Source organism: Mobula birostris, chromosome 24 (assembly GCF_030028105.1).
Source record: "Mobula birostris isolate sMobBir1 chromosome 24, sMobBir1.hap1, whole genome shotgun sequence".
NCBI classification, from domain to species: domain Eukaryota; kingdom Metazoa; phylum Chordata; class Chondrichthyes; order Myliobatiformes; family Myliobatidae; genus Mobula; species Mobula birostris.
Window position 1 is genome coordinate 43,106,043 of NC_092393.1, and position 19,491 is coordinate 43,125,533.

At 41.4% G+C, this 19,491-nt stretch overlaps 1 protein-coding gene across 4 annotated transcripts in view; it reads left to right on the top strand.

Annotated features, from left to right (window-relative positions):
* Window positions 1–19,491, top strand: part of card14 (caspase recruitment domain family, member 14) — a 64,691-nt gene that overhangs the window by 15,755 nt on the left and 29,445 nt on the right. For 3 of the 4 annotated variants that reach the window (XM_072242412.1, XM_072242413.1, XM_072242415.1), the window contains 7 exons: window positions 504–674; window positions 1,329–1,448; window positions 1,904–2,029; window positions 2,490–2,642; window positions 3,667–3,786; window positions 6,421–6,551; window positions 6,812–6,900. In XM_072242412.1, coding sequence (XP_072098513.1) covers window positions 504–674; window positions 1,329–1,448; window positions 1,904–2,029; window positions 2,490–2,642; window positions 3,667–3,786; window positions 6,421–6,551; window positions 6,812–6,900 — 910 coding nt within the window. The remainder of the gene's footprint in view (window positions 1–503; window positions 675–1,328; window positions 1,449–1,903; window positions 2,030–2,489; window positions 2,643–3,666; window positions 3,787–6,420; window positions 6,552–6,811; window positions 6,901–19,491) is intronic. The other variant, XM_072242414.1, reaches the window with a different exon arrangement.

Consider the following 19,491-nt stretch of genomic DNA (forward strand, 5'->3'; position numbering starts at 1 on the left):
TCTGCAACCCATATGAAAGTGATTTCAACACATGTAGGTTTTCAGCCACATTCATTACATCTCCAACTCCAAATCTGTTTTATTAGAATGTAGAGCCTAATTTGGAATAAAAATGATTCTAATATACATCATTCAAAGCCAGTCTGTTATACCATCACAGTAAATAAAGAATGGGCCAGCAAATTAATTGCAACCTGAAGAGAGTTTCTACTAAATTACTAATTATAAGTTAATTCCAGTGGGGCTTCTTAGTAGTAACCTACATTATATAGTTTTTATCAACTAACTATCTCTAAGCCAACCCTTTCACCTTATTGTTATTTTTAGCATACAATTATAAAGGTCACTTCCAGTTCATAACCATTCTTAGAAGCAAAGGATATAGAATGCTAGACTGGTGATTGTTTATAGATCGTTTTAGATTTCAAGGTACTTTTAAGAAAAGAAAATCCCCTTTTTTATATGTTGGCTGAGTCCCAAATCCTGTTCGACTTCCTTTACAGGTGGACAATCTTACAATGGAGAATAAGAAGCTAATAGTAGAATTTGATGTTGAACGAAGAATGTCATCAAAGCTACATGAAGCATTCAAGCCCAAACAAGAAGAACTTCTACATTTAAAAGAAGAAATTGATAAACTGAGATTCAGGATCCAGGAATTACAAATGAACCCAGTAAGAATGTTGTATTTTGTTTATTTTTGTGTATTTATATACAAATGTCTTCATTCATTCAATAGCCAATTACTTAGTAACATTGGCACGTTGTACTCTGCATTTGAAATGTATTTCCATTTTGAATTTTGTACTGATGTTATTAGATGGCACCCATATTTTACAAGGGCAATACTATACTTACTTCATCAAGATTTTCAACCTGATATGTTAACATTGAAATGCTGCCTGACCTGCTGAGCATTTTCAAAATTTTCTATTTTTATTTCAAAAGCCCAATACCTTATGGTATTTAGTTTCTTTACACCATATAATACATTTTGCACAATCAACTAAGGATGGCTTCCTATATGTTTCACTAAAATTCTTTATCATAATTTGAACTTTTCTTTCAAGTTCATGTCACAACCAGAATACAAATATTTGATTTTCTGATAAATGATTAGATCTATGGAGGATGTGAAAACACTTAAGAAAAAAGAATTTATACTTAATATGGTTTGTGACTTTGAAATGTTGTCATTGTTGTAATATTCATCATTACTTCTGTTGTATCTATTACTACAGAGACCTATTTGCCCTTCTGAACATGAACAATTTAGTTGAGCAACAATTTATTCATACATTTCTAAAAATGTTTTTTTTTTAAATTAGGTGACAATAGATATCTTGGAACAGGATCGTGTAGAAGCTCAGGAAGATAGACAGGATTTACTGAAAGAAATGAGTTCACTGCGCTTGGAACTGGACCAGGCCGAGCAACTAAGGAATGAGGTAAACATGTTTGGTTCAGACTTTGTAAATGGTCTTTGAAGACGTAATTAGAGAACTAGAAAGCAATAGAGAAATAAACAGCTTCAAAGCTTAATCCCCTTAGAAGTATCACATGAACAAATTTTACATTTCAGATTGGAAAGAAGTTAAACATGAAATGGGAAAAGGAAAAAAATCACTCATTCAAAAGGGAACTGATTACTACAGTAGATTTACCACAGATATTCCCATTTATATGAAGTGGAAAGATGAACAAAGTTTCTGCATGTCTAATTACTTCCAATTGCATGACTATTTTCTACTGCCACCATTTAGAATGAACCCAGTTTTGATTTACCAAACCCATACTCCTAAATGTTATGTGAACTTGAAGCCACAAGGCTTAACCTTTGTCCATCTGAAACATAAATCGGTATAAAAATATAAAATCTGTTTTACTTCTTTCTACTTACCAGTATTTAGATGAGAAAGAAAATATGTTCATGGAATGTGCCACTTTGAAGATCGACTGTGATATGTACAAGGATAAAATCAGCTCACTCCAGTCACAAGTCTTAGAACTACAAAAGGAACGTGATGAGGTAAGAAAAGATAAATATGGCATTTTCTTTAATTATAGAAACAAGTAGTTCCTGGCCAAAAGTCAGGTGTTATTTAAGAATTATTCAAGCTGCAGTTGACAGATTTCTATTAAATGTATTCAAGGTTATGAATAAAACAGGAAGATGGATCACAGAGTGGACAAAATTAACGCTGAATGAAGGAACAACCTTGATGGAGTAAATAGGAAAACCCTGTTGTTATGTTCCTACATTCAGTCTTCGGGCAATCATGTCCAAACATAATCCTGATTTCACTCATGCACATACAGTATACCAAGAATTATTGGGAGTAAGACTGCAGGCTTTTGTTTTTTTTTTCATTCCATTCCCTGGAATATTTAAACTATTTTTCAAATATTTCCACAGCAGAGGTTATCTAACCTTGATAAAAATATTATGTAACAATGCAATCTTTGCTTGGCTTTCTTATTTTCCACAGGCTTATGCGGCGAAGGATGAAGCCCAAATGCATATCAGCAGAATGATCATAGACAAGGATTTATGCCGTCGTGAAGTAATTGAACTTCAGGACACGTGTCGTCAGCTGAATAAGGAAATTCTACAGATAAAGACAAGCAAAGACAGGCAGGAGGTATAATAATTTTCCATCTGTTCGGAAACAATATGTTGGTGTTTCATTGATTTTTAAAGTAAGCTGGACTCAGTCTGGTGTCTAAAACAGTGCTGTGGGCTGCTTCAGACCCTTGCCAAAGCAAGGGACTCCAGAGATCCCAGAGCAGGTCAGCATCTTCAGTCTAAGGCCTTTCTTATGGTTTTCAAAGTGTATCTTGATCAGCAGCCATAAAGGTCCACTTTCCTTTTCTTTCTTCTGACTTCTAATAGTACATTAGATAGATATTGCTGGCCAGAAACGAATGAAGAACGACAAAATGAACATCCTGATCATTTGTTGTTAATTGTTGGTTGAGTGATAAATGACAGACAGCGAACTGAGCAAACAGCTTTGCTCTTTTGGGAATGGTACAATGGCATTGGTTACCTTCACCTGAGTGTGCAATGAGGGTGTCAATTCAGCACCTCATCAAAATCAGCATCTCCATTGCTGAGTGTGCCAAGGTCATGGGGTGGAATTTGAGCTCATGACTCTCTGACTGAAGTTAAGGGTGAAAGCAAGAGGTGAAACAGGAGCAAAACACTTTCTTGCAGGTGGATGCTTGCCCTTCACATTATGTCTTTGACATTTCCTATCTGTGCAGGCCTCACTTTTCAAAGGCCTTAAAAAGTGAGGCCTTTTTGTCAAAAGAATCTATGCAGTTTGTGATAGACAACAAAGATCATCAATAAGTCCTAACAAGACAATATTATGGACAGCTCCCAGATTAGCTGAAACATTCTTCATTATATTATTAGTATGTTAATTTACTATTGTAGTGTATAATGAAGGATTTTGCATTAGTTAGTTTGATGAAGGCCTGTGCTAGCCAATTACAAAATACCACTGCATTATAAATAACAGACACCCATCATGAAGCTTACGGTTCCAGTCAAGTATATTTTCTCCTTTATTGTAAGCTTGCATTGAAAGATGTTGCTATAGAAAGAAAGAACTTTTGGTTTGAATGTGCTTCAATTTCCCTTTCTTTATTCCCTGTCAGAAAATGAACATGGGTTATAAAACCCCACCGCGTGAGAAACCCAAACTGAAGCGTCTCCAAGCAGTGAATCCCAGAACCAACAGCTATGAGAGTGATGCCAGCAACAGCAGCCAGAATGATGTAAGGCAGTGAAGCTTCCACAAATTGTTCTCTAGGAAAATCTGCCCACTGAGAGAAACAATAATGTTCTGTATCAGGAACATGAGATGGACCATTCAGCTGAACACTCGCTACAGCGTTTAGAAATCACCTGAATCTACTCCCATATAAGTTGGATTTTTTGTCATAGCACTATTACTACTCTAGGTACAGTGAGGTACAAGTACAAAGAAAGATGCAAACAACAGGAATTCTGCAGGTGCTGGAAATTCAAGCAACACACATCAAAGTTGCTGGTGAGCACAGCAGGCCAGGCAGCAACTTTGATGTGTGTTGTTAGTACAAAGAGAGACTTGCTTTACTAGTGGCAGGGACAAAAAGGTATAGGAACAGAAAAAACAGACCATAAAAACTAGACCTTAGTACAAACAAGAGCTATAGAAATATAATGTAATTTAATCCTTTCAGTATATACTTCTATTCTTTTCTCCTTTACATATTTATTTAATGCACACAGTTTTCCACTGATCAATGATCCTCTCTAACGACATGTGGGAATTCTGAGAAAGCTATTTTTTGGGGTTGGTTATCTGTTACAAACTGACAATGAATATATCCATTTAAAAACACATTTAATTTTATCCGTATCCATTTAATTTTTTTTAGACACTTTACTGATTTTTTTTGGTTGCATTGTCCTGGTGATGAAGGATTCTGCACTTGTTGTTCTCATTGAAGCCGGTCCTGAAAATACAACAGGCCATAATATTGTTGGATCGGGCTGGAGAAATGTCAGTTGAAGATTCAGTTCGTGTTTAGTGTGAGGCGACTTGCAGCTCGAAAACGCATATGTTTCAGCAGTGTGGGTTTCTGGCAAAAAGTTCATCACAACAATAAAGAAAAGGCATAATGAATCAGCTTGTCATTCCTATAATTACTGTATTTTACACATGCCTTATTTGTATCTGCAAACATATCTTATTTCCTGCTTTGTAATCATTTTAAGTTGAGCCAGAATGAAATTTGGCACTTGGGTCTTATTCCTTTTCTTTCTTCCTTATATAGTTGAAAACATTTTGTTTGACTGAAGCTTATATCTTTATAAAAGTCTGTGAAGTAAGTTCTGAGAACAAAATCAAAATCTCCCATAGTTAATAGGAATATAAGCAGACTTGTTTTATCAATAATTCAGTTTGCGGCTGATCTCTACCTCATCACCAATAATCCAACAGTGATATCCTAATTTTTATTTATTCATTTTTGTGGGGGGGGGGGTCAGGGGAAAGATGGGTAAAGACTTATTATGCTGTTCTTAATTTCCTTTGGAATTGCCTACTGGACTACTCCACAGTGTCAGCCACATTGGTGGGTCTAGGGTCGTAAAACTGTCCATCCTCACCTCACCCCACTAGGAATAGGGTTCCCCTGGTCCTCACCTACCACCCACCAGCCTCCGGGTCCAACATATTATTCTCCGTAACTTCCCACCACTAAGCACATCTTTCCATCCCCCCCTCCCCCCCGCTTTCCGCAGGGATCGCTCCCTATGTGACTCCCTTGTCCATTCGTCCCCCCCATCCCTCCCCACCGATCTCCCTCCTGGCACTTATCCTTGTAAGTGGAACAAGTGCTACACATGCCCTTACACTTCCTCCCTCACCACCATTCAGGGCCCCAGGCAGTCCTTCCAGGTGAGGCGACACTTCACCTGTGAGTCGGCTGGGGTGATATACTGCGTCCGGTGCTCCCGATGTGGCCTTCTATATATTGGCGAGACCCGACGCAGACTGGGAGATTGTTTTGCTGAACACCTACGCTCTGTCCGCCAGAGAAAACAGGATCTCCCAGTGGCCACACATTTTAATTCCACATCCCATTCCCATTCTGATATGTCTATCCACGGCCTCCTCTACTGTAAAGATGAAGCCACACTCAGGTTGGAGGAACAACACCTTATATTCCGTCTGGGTAGCCTCCAACCTGATGGCATGAACATTGACTTCTCTAACTTCCGCTAATGCCCCACCTCCCCCTCGTACCCCATCCGTTATTTGTTTATATACACACATTCTTTCTCTCTCTCTCTCTCCTTTTTCTCCCTCTGTCCCTCTCACTATATCCCTTGCCCATCCTCTGGTTTTACCCCCCTCCCCCTTTTCCTTCTCCCTGGGCCTCCTGTCCCATGATTTTCTCATATCCCCTTTGCCAATCACCTGTCCAGCTCTTGGCTCCATCCCTCCCCCTCCTGTCTTCTCCTATCATTTTGGATCTCCCCTCTCCCCCTCCCACTTTTAAATCTCTTACTAGCTCCTCCTTCAGTTAGTCTGGTTGTCATTATTTTCCTTTTTATAATTTCAGATTATTAACTGAATTTAAGTTCCACACCTGCCTTATAAGATTTGAATTTTCGGATTGTTAGACCAGACCTTTGAATTACTATTTGATTTTATCAAAAATTCTATTCAGTCAGCATCCATGGAGTTTTCTTTCAGCCAGATGTTCCTCATTTCCACTAACCTTTCTGAAGAAAGTACTTCCTGATTTCCCTGCTAAGTGGCTGATTTTTAATTGTATTTTCCCTCAGTTTATATTCCTGGTAGTTTTATTACATGTAATCAACAGCTGCAGAGTTTATTAGATCTTATTATTTTACAGTTCTACACAAATCTAAAGAAAACTGAAAGCTGTGAGTCACTGAGCAGTGTCAGTTCTTACTGCGTTGAGCCACCGAGCAAGGAATCTATCTACAGACGGCAAAATGAAGATGACATGGAAAGATCATTTAGGTAAGATGCACACACGCATGTACACACACACACACACACACACACACACACACACACACACACAGTCTAAGTTCAAATTGAGCCACCAAACAAGGAATCTATCTACAGACGGCGAAGTGAAGATGACATGGAAAAATCATTTAGGTAAGATGCACACGCACACAGAGTCTAAGTTCAAATAAGAAGACTTAAAATAGACAATTGGAGGAAGAATCCTTTTATAATTGGGTAACATTGCTGTTTTATTTCTCTCTTTACAGCAACAGAAATTCTGCTGATGATGAAATTTTCACATCAGTGGATGATAGTGCTGGTACAGACAGTTGCACTGAAAATGTTCCTGATGTCAGTGAGTTTTCAATTTCTCATTTATGTTCTGGGTATAGCATCAAAGTGTGACAGAAATCTCAGCAGCCTGATAAGAAATAATTTAATGAGCCAATCTCGACCATATTAATGACTGGCAACTTCAAGGGTAACGTAGCAGTTACTGAGGGACTCAACACTGTATGAAGCAATTTCAAATGTCTGATTTCCAAGTCAAGGAAAGTACGTTTGATCATTTATTAGGAAACCAGCAAAGGTGAGCAAGCAAAATTAGTGATAATAAGAATTAGCGTAATAAGCAAAATTCGCGAAGTTAGCAAAACAAGCAAAATAATGAAAAAAGCGGTCAACAAAATATATCCAAACCCTGCTCATAGTGTCTCTAACTAAACTAATGGCACAAAGGTAGAAGCTAATTTGCTTCTACCACTCCCCAGCCCAAAATAAACTGCACAACACAAAATACAATTCAGATAGACAGATATAAATGGATATACATGGTTCCTACATCCAAGCCCCTATAATAATTACAACTACATACAGTAGTACAACAATAGGAGACATGAAATCTTCAAGGATAAACATCTTAACATTTGTACAGATGTCCTCTTTCTACTTTTTCTTCAAATCAAGTCATGTAACAGTCACTGAGGTCAGAGGTTACCAGCACTTAGCCCAGTTTAGAGTGATCTTTACCATCAACTTCTGTCAAATTAGTAAGTCAAATCAAAGTCGTGAAACTTCTAGAGCTGTAGCTCCTCCAACCTTTGCCTCCTGTCGAAGACAGATTCTGGTTATAGGCCCGCCCAAACAGCTGATCTTGGACTTGATGTGCATCTGCAGCACAAATCTTCTTCTGTCTGGAAAACTCTTCCCATGACCCTTGAGTTGCGAGTTGCCATGACATTGACTATGAGCAGAATGTTTCCTGGGAGGAAGTTGTGCTTTATTCCCCACCATTTCTGATGTTCCTGTAAGTGCGGTAAGCACTCCTCGGCCCACTGTTTCCAAAACAAGTTTGACATGTGTTAGACCTGCTTCCACCTACAATGAGCATAAATGTCTTCCTTTTGGAATTCTCTTGGTAGTAAGGATGGTGAGATCTTCAGAAGCAACGGACGGTTGTATGTTAGAGCTTTCAAATCATTGGAAGATGCCTTAGTAATTGGACAACCATTGATAGTAGCCCCTACTTCACAAAGGACTGTGTGGAAGCCCTCTTCATCAAGATTCTGTACCTTCCTGGTGGAACTGAGGACTTTTCACATTGACCTGATCAATCTCTCCCATGTTCCTCCATGATGTGAACTAGCTGGGGGTGGGTTAAAAATTCACGTCGTTCTACTTTGAAGGAAGACATCACTGATCTGTGAATGATACCACTTTTCAATGGCTTCTCCTAACTCATGCTCAGCTCGAGCAAAGTTCATCACATTATCAGAGTTCAGTTCACAAACCTGTCCATGCCTTGCTATAAAGCGTCAAAGTGCATTAACAAAGGAATCTGTGGTCCAAAGATGATGCCACTTCGATATAAAAGCTCAAATAGCTATACAGGAAAATATGACCCCATATCTCTTCACTGTACTACTTTTGCTCCTCGCCTCAGAAAGTCCGAAGTAGTCCACGTCTACACATGTAAACAAAGGTTCATCTGAAGAGGCTTTGTCCAGAGGTAGATCTGCCATGTGCTAGCATCCTGGAGCTGCCTGCAACCACTAACAAGCAATACACTGAGACATGATTCTTCTTATAGCTGTACTAGCACTGGGAATCCAGTATTTTTTGCACAACCTGGACTATATGTGGTTATGGCCACCATGTCCCACCTCTTGGTGGACCTGCCTCAGAATGATGTCTGAGCTATGGAGATCCTTTGCCAGTATGACAGAATGTTTAGATTCTTCAGGCATGGATGTCTTACTAAGCTGTCCACCAATGTACAAGGCACCATCTTCAGGTACTGGATTGATCTTGAAAATATGGCTCATCCTCTTCACACTTTTTCCCCTTTACAGACTTGAGAATTCATCTGGAAATCTCTTTCAATGGCAAAACTCCATAATCTCCATTTCAGCCTTTCTGAGCTCCTCCCCTAAGAGACAACCTTGGCAAAGCTGACCTTTGACCCTCTCAGTCTTTCACTCCAAAGAATCCTCTTGTTGTTCTTCATTCAAGAAAAAAGAGCAGGTTCTTAAATCTAAGAATTCAGGCTACTGTCTTCCACAAATGGATCCAAGACGAGAAGTGATGGATTATATATGTTACTGAATCCACCTCCTCTTCAATCTGCTTTGCATTCATTGTAACACTCCACTAGTCTTCCAGATCATCTAGCAGGAGTTCTTCAGAACAATTGAGATGCACAGGCTCATTCCCCTTCAGGCTGAAGAAGATTCTGAGGCCCTGACACCAATATCCCATTCTTCAGGAATGCTTTCACCTTCAACCCTCGAAAGGGCACATCTGTCAGGTTACTTGAAGTGTTTACATGCCTCCACTGTGATGCCTGTGAGACCTTAAGAATTTCTGAAACTCAGTTTGCAAAGAAAGTTCGAAACCTGGAAGTTCTGTTCTTGATATACTTCAGTACCGAAGTACTATCGGTCCAAAAAACTGAGTCATGAAGCTGCGAGTGGAGCTCCTTCCTCCACAGTGTGTCCATACCACTCGCTATCATAGCAGCAGTGAGCTCCATATGAGGGATGGTAACTGACCACAATGGAGCTACCCTCGATTTTCCCATGATAAAAGCACTGTGCACCTGAGAGCACTTGTGCAACAATGGGTAGGCCACTGCTCCACAGCAATCTTTGCTTTCATCTGTAAAGTGGTGCGACTGTGCAGCGGTAACCTCTCCAAAATCGATGAGCTTCAAACATCTAATGACCTTGAAGTCTTCCAGCTGACGGAGTTCTTCCAGCTAGCTTGTCCACGCATGAGTAACTGACGTAGATATAGTGGGATCCTAACCAAGCTCTTTCTTACATAGATCTTGTAGAATAGTCTTGGCAGATAGCACCATCAGACTCAAGGTTTCTAACAAGCGTAGATGGAACTAACTGTGGAGAGGATCCATCTTCTGGTATGTTGTCTATCCTGAATCGTAACCTTAAACTTGGAAGTTTCAAATCGAATGCACCGTTGCACACCCAGTACTCTCTCCACTGAAGGTATATCTTGATCCAAATCCAAATTCTTCAGATCTTTCACTCTTTGCTCCTCTGACATCACCGCTACCACACTTCGTTGCTTATCCACTTTGTGAGTCTGTTATGTATATAGCCTGGTTACACAACAATGCTATTAATAAAAACGCTGGAGACGGGAGCTAAGGTTCATGGTTCTTTACTGGCAGAAACTGAACTCAACACACACATACAGATCAATACACACCTAATAGCGCATGCTCAATATGCGCCTAATAGCACGTTCAACAACGTGTTACTAAAACATAAAGTAGTCCCTTATTATAATGTAGGCTATACAGAACACTCCTCCCCTTTTATTTTAATAGTGTATGAACTGTTTTTTTTACTGGGGCACTATGCTAAACAAATATGTTTATCCTTAACATACAACCGCCTACCATTTGTTCACTTAGTAACTTAATAATATCAAATTATAACAAGGTAACATAATAATATCAAATTATAACAAGCCTCTTTTTTTACTTTTGGTGTAAGACCCATTTATAACTCAAGTCTCGGGGGGAGGGGTCTTCTCTGCCTCTCCGGGTAACGTCTGCCAATAAACTTGTTTGTTTTAATAAAGATTTCCATATAAAAGTCATGAAAAGTTTACCTCTGAGCATTAGGAGTTAAGAAGATATGCACCTCCAACTTGCTTAGAGTTCTAGGCAGCAGATCGCCTCCGTATAATGAAGACTCCTCTGTGCAGTTGTCCTAGATATATATGCAAATTTGTGCTATCACTTGTCTTCCCTACCCATATTTCATTTGTTCCAACTGAGCTAATTACACAGCCAATCTTCGTATTCTCCTTAGATTCCAAATAGATAGCCTGACCTCTATGATACCACCTCTTATTGTAATATAACTTTCCATCTTCTGTTCATGCTCCATATCTTTGTGCTGGTGATTCAGCAGGAGTGCTGGGAAGATGATCAGGAGAAGATGGAGATACTGGTCTTTTCGGAGATTTAAGCTTATTGAGAGTTCGCAGATCTTCCATTATCTGTTCATCTGTTAACAAGTAATTTAACTGCACAGGTGCAGGTTCTCGTCTTTTGTCTGTAATTGGAACAGGGTCATTAGGTCTCCTCCTTAGTTTCCTAGTCATTTTTGGCTGTAACTCCATAGAATCTCCTGTGAGTTCCAGTGTTAGCCTCTCATTCCCAATCATCTTTTTCTTTTCTGCTAACTAAATCTTTTTATCTTCAAATTGCTTCACTGCTGCTTTCTTCTCTTTAATATGATTCCTTTCCACTTGTTCTGTTTCCAGTTGCAGAGAAAGCTCTGCATTTTGTATTCTTTCCTTGTATTGTTGATCTAGTTTCTTCATCCTTTTCTGATACTCCTGCAGAATGTCTTCCTGTAACTGCTGTAGCTGTCTTTTGAGAGATGTCAACTTCTCCTGGTACATCTGCTCTTTTACTTCCAGGTAGTCTTCATCATCCTGCTTATTGGCAATATCTGTCTCCCTTGCATCCTCTGTATCTTCATCCGAGTCGCGGCCACGGATACTGCATTCGTCCTCATCATCGACTCTGTCTAGCTCCTCCTCATCATTGTAATAGTCGACAATGGGTGAGAGAAGAGCTACGGACATCTTCCCTGTCAAGCTGCCCTTCTTTGTTGACACATCTAGTGCTTTGATGGTGCGCCAATCCAACTGGATTTTCCTGAGCCATTCACGTCCCAGCAACAGTGGTCCTCCATTTTTCAGTGCATAGAGGTTCAGCTGCTGTGTTTTGTCTCCGTAGGTCACTGTCACTTTAATTTTACCTTTGGGATGCACTTCCTGTCCTGTGTAAGTCTTTAGCAGTAGTTTAGTTCTTTTAAGAGGTATGTGAGAAAACAGTCATTTGTAGTCATGTACAGAGATCACTATTAAAGTTGAGCCTGTGTCCAACTCTATTTTCAGTCTCACGCCCACCACTTGTGGAGTGATCCTTATTACTCTTTGATCATCTGTCTCTTTCACACTGTGAAGTTGCAGACAAGACAATTCACTTTTGTCTGAGTCATTTTCATCAGAACTGCCTTCTTTCATTTTGTGTACATTGTTGTATTTTCTTTTCTGGGGTTTCTTGTTTCTCTGTATTTTGCCCTTTTTCTGCTGTTGACTAGCTTTGCCTACTCTGCCGGTGTGGCCCTGCTTGCCACAGTTTCTGCATTCTTTGTCTTTAAACCAACAGTCAGCAGGGTCATGTGACCTGTTCCCACAACGGTAACATTTCTTTCCTTCATTTCTGTTCAGTGACATTTTATCCGTAGCATATTCTAGAGATTTTTTTTGTATCTCGGAAGCGCGCCATGCCGCTGTTTCCGTTGATATTGCAATGTTTAGTGCTTTCTCAAATGTAAGGTCTCTTTCACACAGAAGCTGCTTCTGTGTGGTTTCACAGTACATGCCACACACTAACCCGTCCCTCAATGCGTCCAATAGACCAGCTCCAAATTGACAATGTTTTGATAATTTGCGCAATTCAGCACAATAATCAGAAATACTTTCATTTTTGCTTTGATTCAGATTGTGAAGTTTAAATCTTTCAGCAATGGCCAGTGGTTTGGGGTTTAAATGCTGTTGGAGAATGTCTACTATTTGCTTGAATGTTTTGTCAGCTGGCTTTTCAGGGTTTAACAAGCTCCGTAGCAGGCTGTATGTTTTTGCTCCCATCATACCGAGTAAGACGCTGGCTTTCTTTACATCCTTAACACCGTTAGCCTCACAATATAACTCCACTCTTTCAATATAAGTTGCCCAGTCATCAATGCCACTATCAAATGTTGTAATGGTTCCAATCATCACCATCTTTGTTATGTTAATTAAGCCCCATTCTCCCCTTATTTTCCTTTTTAACTCACACGTCCTTTTTGCTAGCGCCACGAGCACACTCTGTCTAGATGTGTGTGTGTGTCACTCCTTTTCATCTCCCTTCTGGGGCAGGCAGACCCTCAGCCCCTGGGGGTCAGCGCCGGCTGTGGTCTCGCCTGGACGTGCTGCGGCTCCGACTGTGTCTCTTGGTCTCCTGATGTTCCTGACCCCAGCAGTGCTCCCACTTCCTTTCGGACTCGGGGCCTTGCTCTGCCTCCTTCTCCTGCTCCTTGGCTCGTTCCTTGCACTCTTCCTCCGAGCGTCGTTATCAATAAAAGCATGGCGTTCCGATAAGATGTAGGTTCATTAACCTCGTCGCCAATTTGTTGTGTATGTGGCCTGGTTACACAACAATGCTATTAATAAAAACGCTGGAGACGGGAGCTAAGGTTCATGGTTCCTTACTGGCATAATCCGAACTCGACACACACGTACAGATCAATACGCGTCTAATAGCGCATTCAACGACGTGTTACTAAAACATAAGGTAGTCCCTTATTATAATGTAGGCTATACAGTACAGAGTCAAAAGCTGCCTTTAGCACAAATGGATATAAGACCATAATAGGGAGACACCGCTTCTTCCTTGAAGGACACTGACACAAGGCGGTCATCAACACGGAAGCAATGCAAAACTTTATCCACCACCTCACAGCTGAACTGTTCTTCATTGTCTTCTGCACAATTCCTAAGAGCAAAGTTGGCACACCTTGGTGATGATGTTGCTCCAAAATGATATACCACCATTCTAAAGTCCTCCATTTCTTGGCTGAGGTCACTATCAGGCCACCAAAGAGACCTCAGCAGATCAGCATCTTCTACTGGTACTCTAACCTGATGAAAAATTGATTCAATATCTGGCATGATCATCACTGGTTCTTTTCTGAATCTGGTTATGACTCCAATCTGTAAGCTAGTAAGATCTAATGCTATAAGAGCTGAGCATCAAGTGGTGTTCTCTGAAAAGTGACTCCACAGTCAAACACGACATGAAGTTTCCCTTCAACACACATCAAAGTTGCTGGTGAGTGCAGCAGGTCAGGCAGCATCTCTAGGAAGAGGTACAGTCGACGTTTCAGGCCGAGACCCTTCGTTTCCCTTTTCTGGGGTGGTAAACACCAGGATGTGGAATACCAGACTTTCTCATCACTGCATTCCAGATCCTCTACTGACACTCTCCCAGCATAAGCTTTGGAGATGACATCTTTCATGAAAGCTGTGCAATCAGTGTGAAATGACAAATCCTTCTTAAAAACCTCCTCCTTAGATTTAGAGCATGCCTTTCTGCAGTCTTCCTGGGTTTTTTTTTGGCATGTTAACATACTTCAAAAGAAAACTAAACTGGTAGTGGCCATCGACCAGCTTTGCAGAATTTGTAACCAGTACCATGAACTTGTGGTCTTCTCTTGACAAACCAAGTTGTTCATCCTGACTGCATTTGGGAAAGTCTGCCTCCAACTTATGCTGCCAAAGTCATCCGAGTTCAAAACTGAGACCCTCCTAGCTGTCAGCTCTGGCTGTGTACAGTCTCTCCCATCACTATTGCCTCTTTTCATAGTCCAAACCAACATTATTCTAATTGCATAAGGTCCAATATTGACACTGCCAATCATTTGCAATGGCTTCAATGCTTTAGGGACATTTTTCCCTATCAGCAGCTCAATTTCTGAATCAATCTCTGGCAAATGGACACATTTCAGATGAGACCATCCCTGGAGATTCCTCTGTCGTGGAATGGTCCCTCCATCGATGGGCACACTTTCCTGTGTAGTTCACAATAATTTTCACCATCTAAGCTAGTCTCTTCCAATCCTAAAACAATGTAGCTGCTCATGACTTTCACCTGGCCCATGGTGCATAAGAAAATGCATGTCCTCTTCCCTGTGAGGTTGAGCTTGTTCATTAGGTCCACTGTACAGAACACTGCAGTACACCCTTGATCTAGGAAAGCACAAGTTACCTTTCTTAGACTTCACTTGTACTGGAATTATGGGAAGTTTATGTAAGGGCATTGGTTGCAGGGCGCTAATCGCTGCTGTGTCTGATTCTTTCCTGGCTTATTTTGATTCTGCACCCTTTTCATCAGCGTGAATATGAAGTATGCTGCGATGCTTAAAACTGCACACCTTGCCTGGAAGAGGCTTCCTTCGTTCCCTGCTGAGGTGTCCTGTTTACAAAAACGCCAAAGCAGGCACTATTTTCCTTTGGGAAGGCAATCTTCTCACTATGAGCCCTTTTCAACTGCTGAGTGTTTACCCTCAGAGGACAGACGAGACCATTTCCTTCCATTAATTCCCAGTTCAGTTTTAGCTTTACTTCTCACCGTGGCCACAGTAACGACAAAGCTGCTTCCCTTTTGCTTCAGGACGAAGTTGTGATTTAGTTGTGTTCACACCTTTGCTTATTGCTAGTAATGTAGCATCCTGTATGTTCCCAAACACTAGGTGTGCAATCTCTACTTGCCTTTCAATAAAATCAACAGTGCCGGTGAAAGTAGTATAAGGGTTGTGCCTTTCTTGCACTTAACAAACCACCATTCTCCATTTATCCCAAAGCATATAGGGCAATTTCTGTATGAGAATCAACATATTGGCAGGCATGTCTGGCTCATTTCCTCCATGGCATTGCAACAACCTCTAAGAAAAAGACAGTAGTCTCGAAGAGTCACATCTTTAGATTTGATAGGTGGCCAAGAACAAGCTTTTTGCATGTATGCAGATGCAGTTTTCTGTTCATTATCAAAATATTCCTTTGGCAAAGCCTTAGCCTTGACATATCCTTTCTTACATTCGACATGCTGGCTACTTCAGACAAGTTCACTAGGGCGACCCCTAGTGTACTGTTCAAGGAACTGGAGGTAATCACTATGGCTGTCAGTCCTGCCTTCAACACTGTTTTCAAAAGCCTTCATGAATGCATGAAACTGCAATGGGTCACCATCAAGGGTCTGAATCACCTTTTTAGGCAAACAAGAAATGAGTATTTGTTGTGCCAACAAGGTTGTTATTTCATTTTGTTTCCTAAAAATATCTACAGTACTGTTTTGACCTCTATCCTCTGAAACAAGAGTATTTCCATGCTGTAAGTGAATATCCCCATGAGCCCTTTGAGCTGTTGCATATGACATAGGTTCAGAGTCCCTATCAGTGCAGGCTGAGAGTAAATACCCTGAACTACCTCTTAGGGTCTTGTTCATGTTTCACAGACACAAGGAACAAATGAATCCACATTGATATTAAGTGTTTTTTGTGCCTTTTCAATATAGGAATTCATGCCATTGGACTGTGCCGTTGGATCACTTTGAGCATTTACCACACTTAAAGCTCATTAACTTTGACCATATATATGCGGCAATATCTTCCTCCAACTTAAGTTGCTCCTTCCTTTTCCATAACTGCTCCTCCCATCTCCATAGCTCCATAGCTAATCATTCTTCTTGCTCTTCCAGCACATGCTTGTCCTTCAATAATCGTTGATGTGCCATTAATGCAGCTAAATCAGCCTCTGTTTCAATGTGTGCAGAGCAGGTAGTTGGTACAGAAGATTTTCTTCCTCCAGCAGAGTTTCGAGTACTCACATTTGACACACCTTCGAAAGGTTTCACATCATCTTGTGGGTCATCTGCTATATGCATTGTCAAAACATGTCTTGGAATTTGAGAAACATCGTCTATTGGGAGGTGAGACACATTTTCACCTATTACAGCAACATGACCTTCACAATGTCAACCATTGTTTCACATCCTCTTTGAATGCATTACCATAGCTATCAAGGCTTGAAAAACATTTATTTTGTTTTTTCTGTTCATCCTTGGGAAGCAAAGAAATCAGTATTTGATATTGCTTAGCAAGAGCTTCACAGAGATTAGTCAAACTCTCAAGGTGAGATTGCACTTGAAAGACATTTTCCTTATTTTTCAGAATATCCTTAATTGATGGTATTAAACCTTTAATTTTGTTCACATTTGATTTATATTCCTTTTGAAGACTTTCAATTTTACTCACCAAAGCTGTGGCAGTAAGTTTAATTTCTCTTTTGCCAGCACCGACTTCCGGGTTGCTGACATCAGTTCCATGCTTTGATTAACTCATGTTACTTTCTCCTTATTGTGCAACTGGCAATGAACTCTTTGTTTGCCCATAGCACATAGGCAAAAATGCACCAGCGATATTCCTTTCAACAAATGTAGGCAAGCAAACTGTCTGGCATCCATGGTGCTTAAAGCAAACCAAATAAACAGCATTCAGTTCAAATGTTGACAACTGGGACAACATTTCAGTACCTCAACAAAACAAAGTGACGAACCTTCAGGCAAATACCACATGATCGAACAACATTCGCCAGTGGACAGACAGTGCTGACCACTCAAGACTGTGTTCAAACCACAAATACACACCAGGAATCAACAAAAGGTTGAAGATAATCCTACCTCAAGTTGCAATTCCAATTTCAGCAACAGGACCAAGGCAATCCTTTGCTGGTGTTCATTTGGTATAACTATCTTTGTTGACAAAAATGTAGAGGTTACCTGAAAGCAAACAAAAGCTGCAGAGAGACTGAGAGAGGGGCTCGACATTGTATGACGCACTTCATAGATGTCATGGATGTCCAGTCCTTATATACTTCCATCCCCCATCAGGAAGGTCTCAAAGCTCTACGCTTCTTTTTGGATTCCAGACCTAATCAGTTCCCCTCTACCACCACTCTGCTCCGTCTAGCAGAATTAGTCCTTACTCTTAATAATTTCTCCTTTGGCTCCTCCCACTTCCTCCAAACTAAAGGTGTAGCTATGGGCACCCGTATGGGTCCTAGCTATGCCTGCCTTTTTGTTGGCTTTGTGGAACAATCTATGTTCCGTGCCTATTCTGGTATCTGTTCCCCACTTTTCCTTCACTACGTCAACGACTGCATTGGCGCTGCTTCCTGCACGCATGCAGAACTCATTGACTTTATTAACTTTGCCTCCAACTTTCACCCTGCCCTCAAGTTTACCTGGTCCATTTCCGACACCCCCCTCCCCTTTCTAGACCTTTCTGTCTCTGTCTCTGGAGACAGCTTATCCACTGACGTCTACTATAAGCCTACTGACTCTCACAGCTATCTGGACTATTCCTCTTCTCACCCTGTCTCTTGCAAAAATGCCATCCCCTTCTCGCAATTCCTCCGTCTCCACCGCATCTGCTCTCAGGATGAGGCTTTTCATTCTAGGACGAGGGAGATGTCTTCATTTTTTAAAGAAAGGGGCTTCCCTTCCTCCACTATCAACTCTGCTCTTAAACGCATCTTCCCCATTTCACGTACATCTGCTCTCACTCCATCCTCCCGCCACCCCACTAGGAATAGGGTTCTCCTGGTCCTCACCTACCACCCCACCAGCCTCCGGATCCAACATATTATTCTCCGTAACTTCTGCCACCTCCAACGGGATCCCACCACTAAGCACATCTTTCCCTCCCCCCCCCCCGAATTCCGCAGGGATCGCTCCCTACACAACTCCCTTGTCCATTCGTCCCCCCCATCCCTCCCCACTGATCTCCCTCCTGGCACTTATCCTTGTAAGCGGAACAAGTGCTACACATGCCCTTACACTTCCTCCCTTACCACCATTCAGGGCCCCAGACAGTCCTTTCAGGTGAGGCGATACTTCACCTGTGAGTCGGCTGGGGTGATATACTGCGTCCGGTACTCCCGATGTGGCCTTCTATATATTGGCGAGACCTGACGCAGACTGGGAGATCGTTTTGCTGAACATCTACGCTCTGTCCGCCAGAGAAAGCAGGATCTCCCAGTGGCCACACATTTTAATTCCACATCCCATTCCCATTCTGACATGTCTATCCACGGCCTCCTCTACTGTAAAGATGAAGCCACACTCAGGTTGGAGGAACAACACCTTATATTCCGTCTGGGTAGCCTCCAACCTGATGGCATGAACATCGACTTCTCTAACTTCCGCTAGGCCCCACCTCCCCCTTGTACCCCATCTGTTACTTATTTTTATACACACATTCTTTCTCTCAGTCTCCTTTTTCTCCCTCTGCCCTTCTGAATTACCTCTTGCCCATCCTCTGGGTCCCCCCCCCCGTCTTTCTTCCCGGACCTCCTGTCCCATGATCCTCTCGTATCCCCTTTTGCCAATCACCTGTCCAGCTCTTGGCTCCATCCCTCCCCCTCCTGTCTTCTCCTATCATTTTGGATCTCCCCCTCCCCCTCCAACTTTCAAATCCCTTACTCACTCTTCCTTCAGTTAGTCCTGACGAAGGGTCTCGGCCTGAAACGTCGACTGCACCTCTTCCTAGAGATGCTGCCTGGCCTGCTGCGTTCACCAGCAACTTTGATGTGTGTTGCTTGAATTTCCAGCATCTGCAGAATTCCTGTTGTTTTTATTGAGTTTATTGCTGTCTTTGAGATTTCTGTTATCAAGACCAGTTCATGGAAGCTATGGCTGAGCACATGCCAAGTAAATGGAGCTTTAATGACAGGTCATCGACCTGAAGTGTTAATTCTCCATCACCGCTTCCTGACTAGCAGGGTATTTTGAGCATGCTCTGTG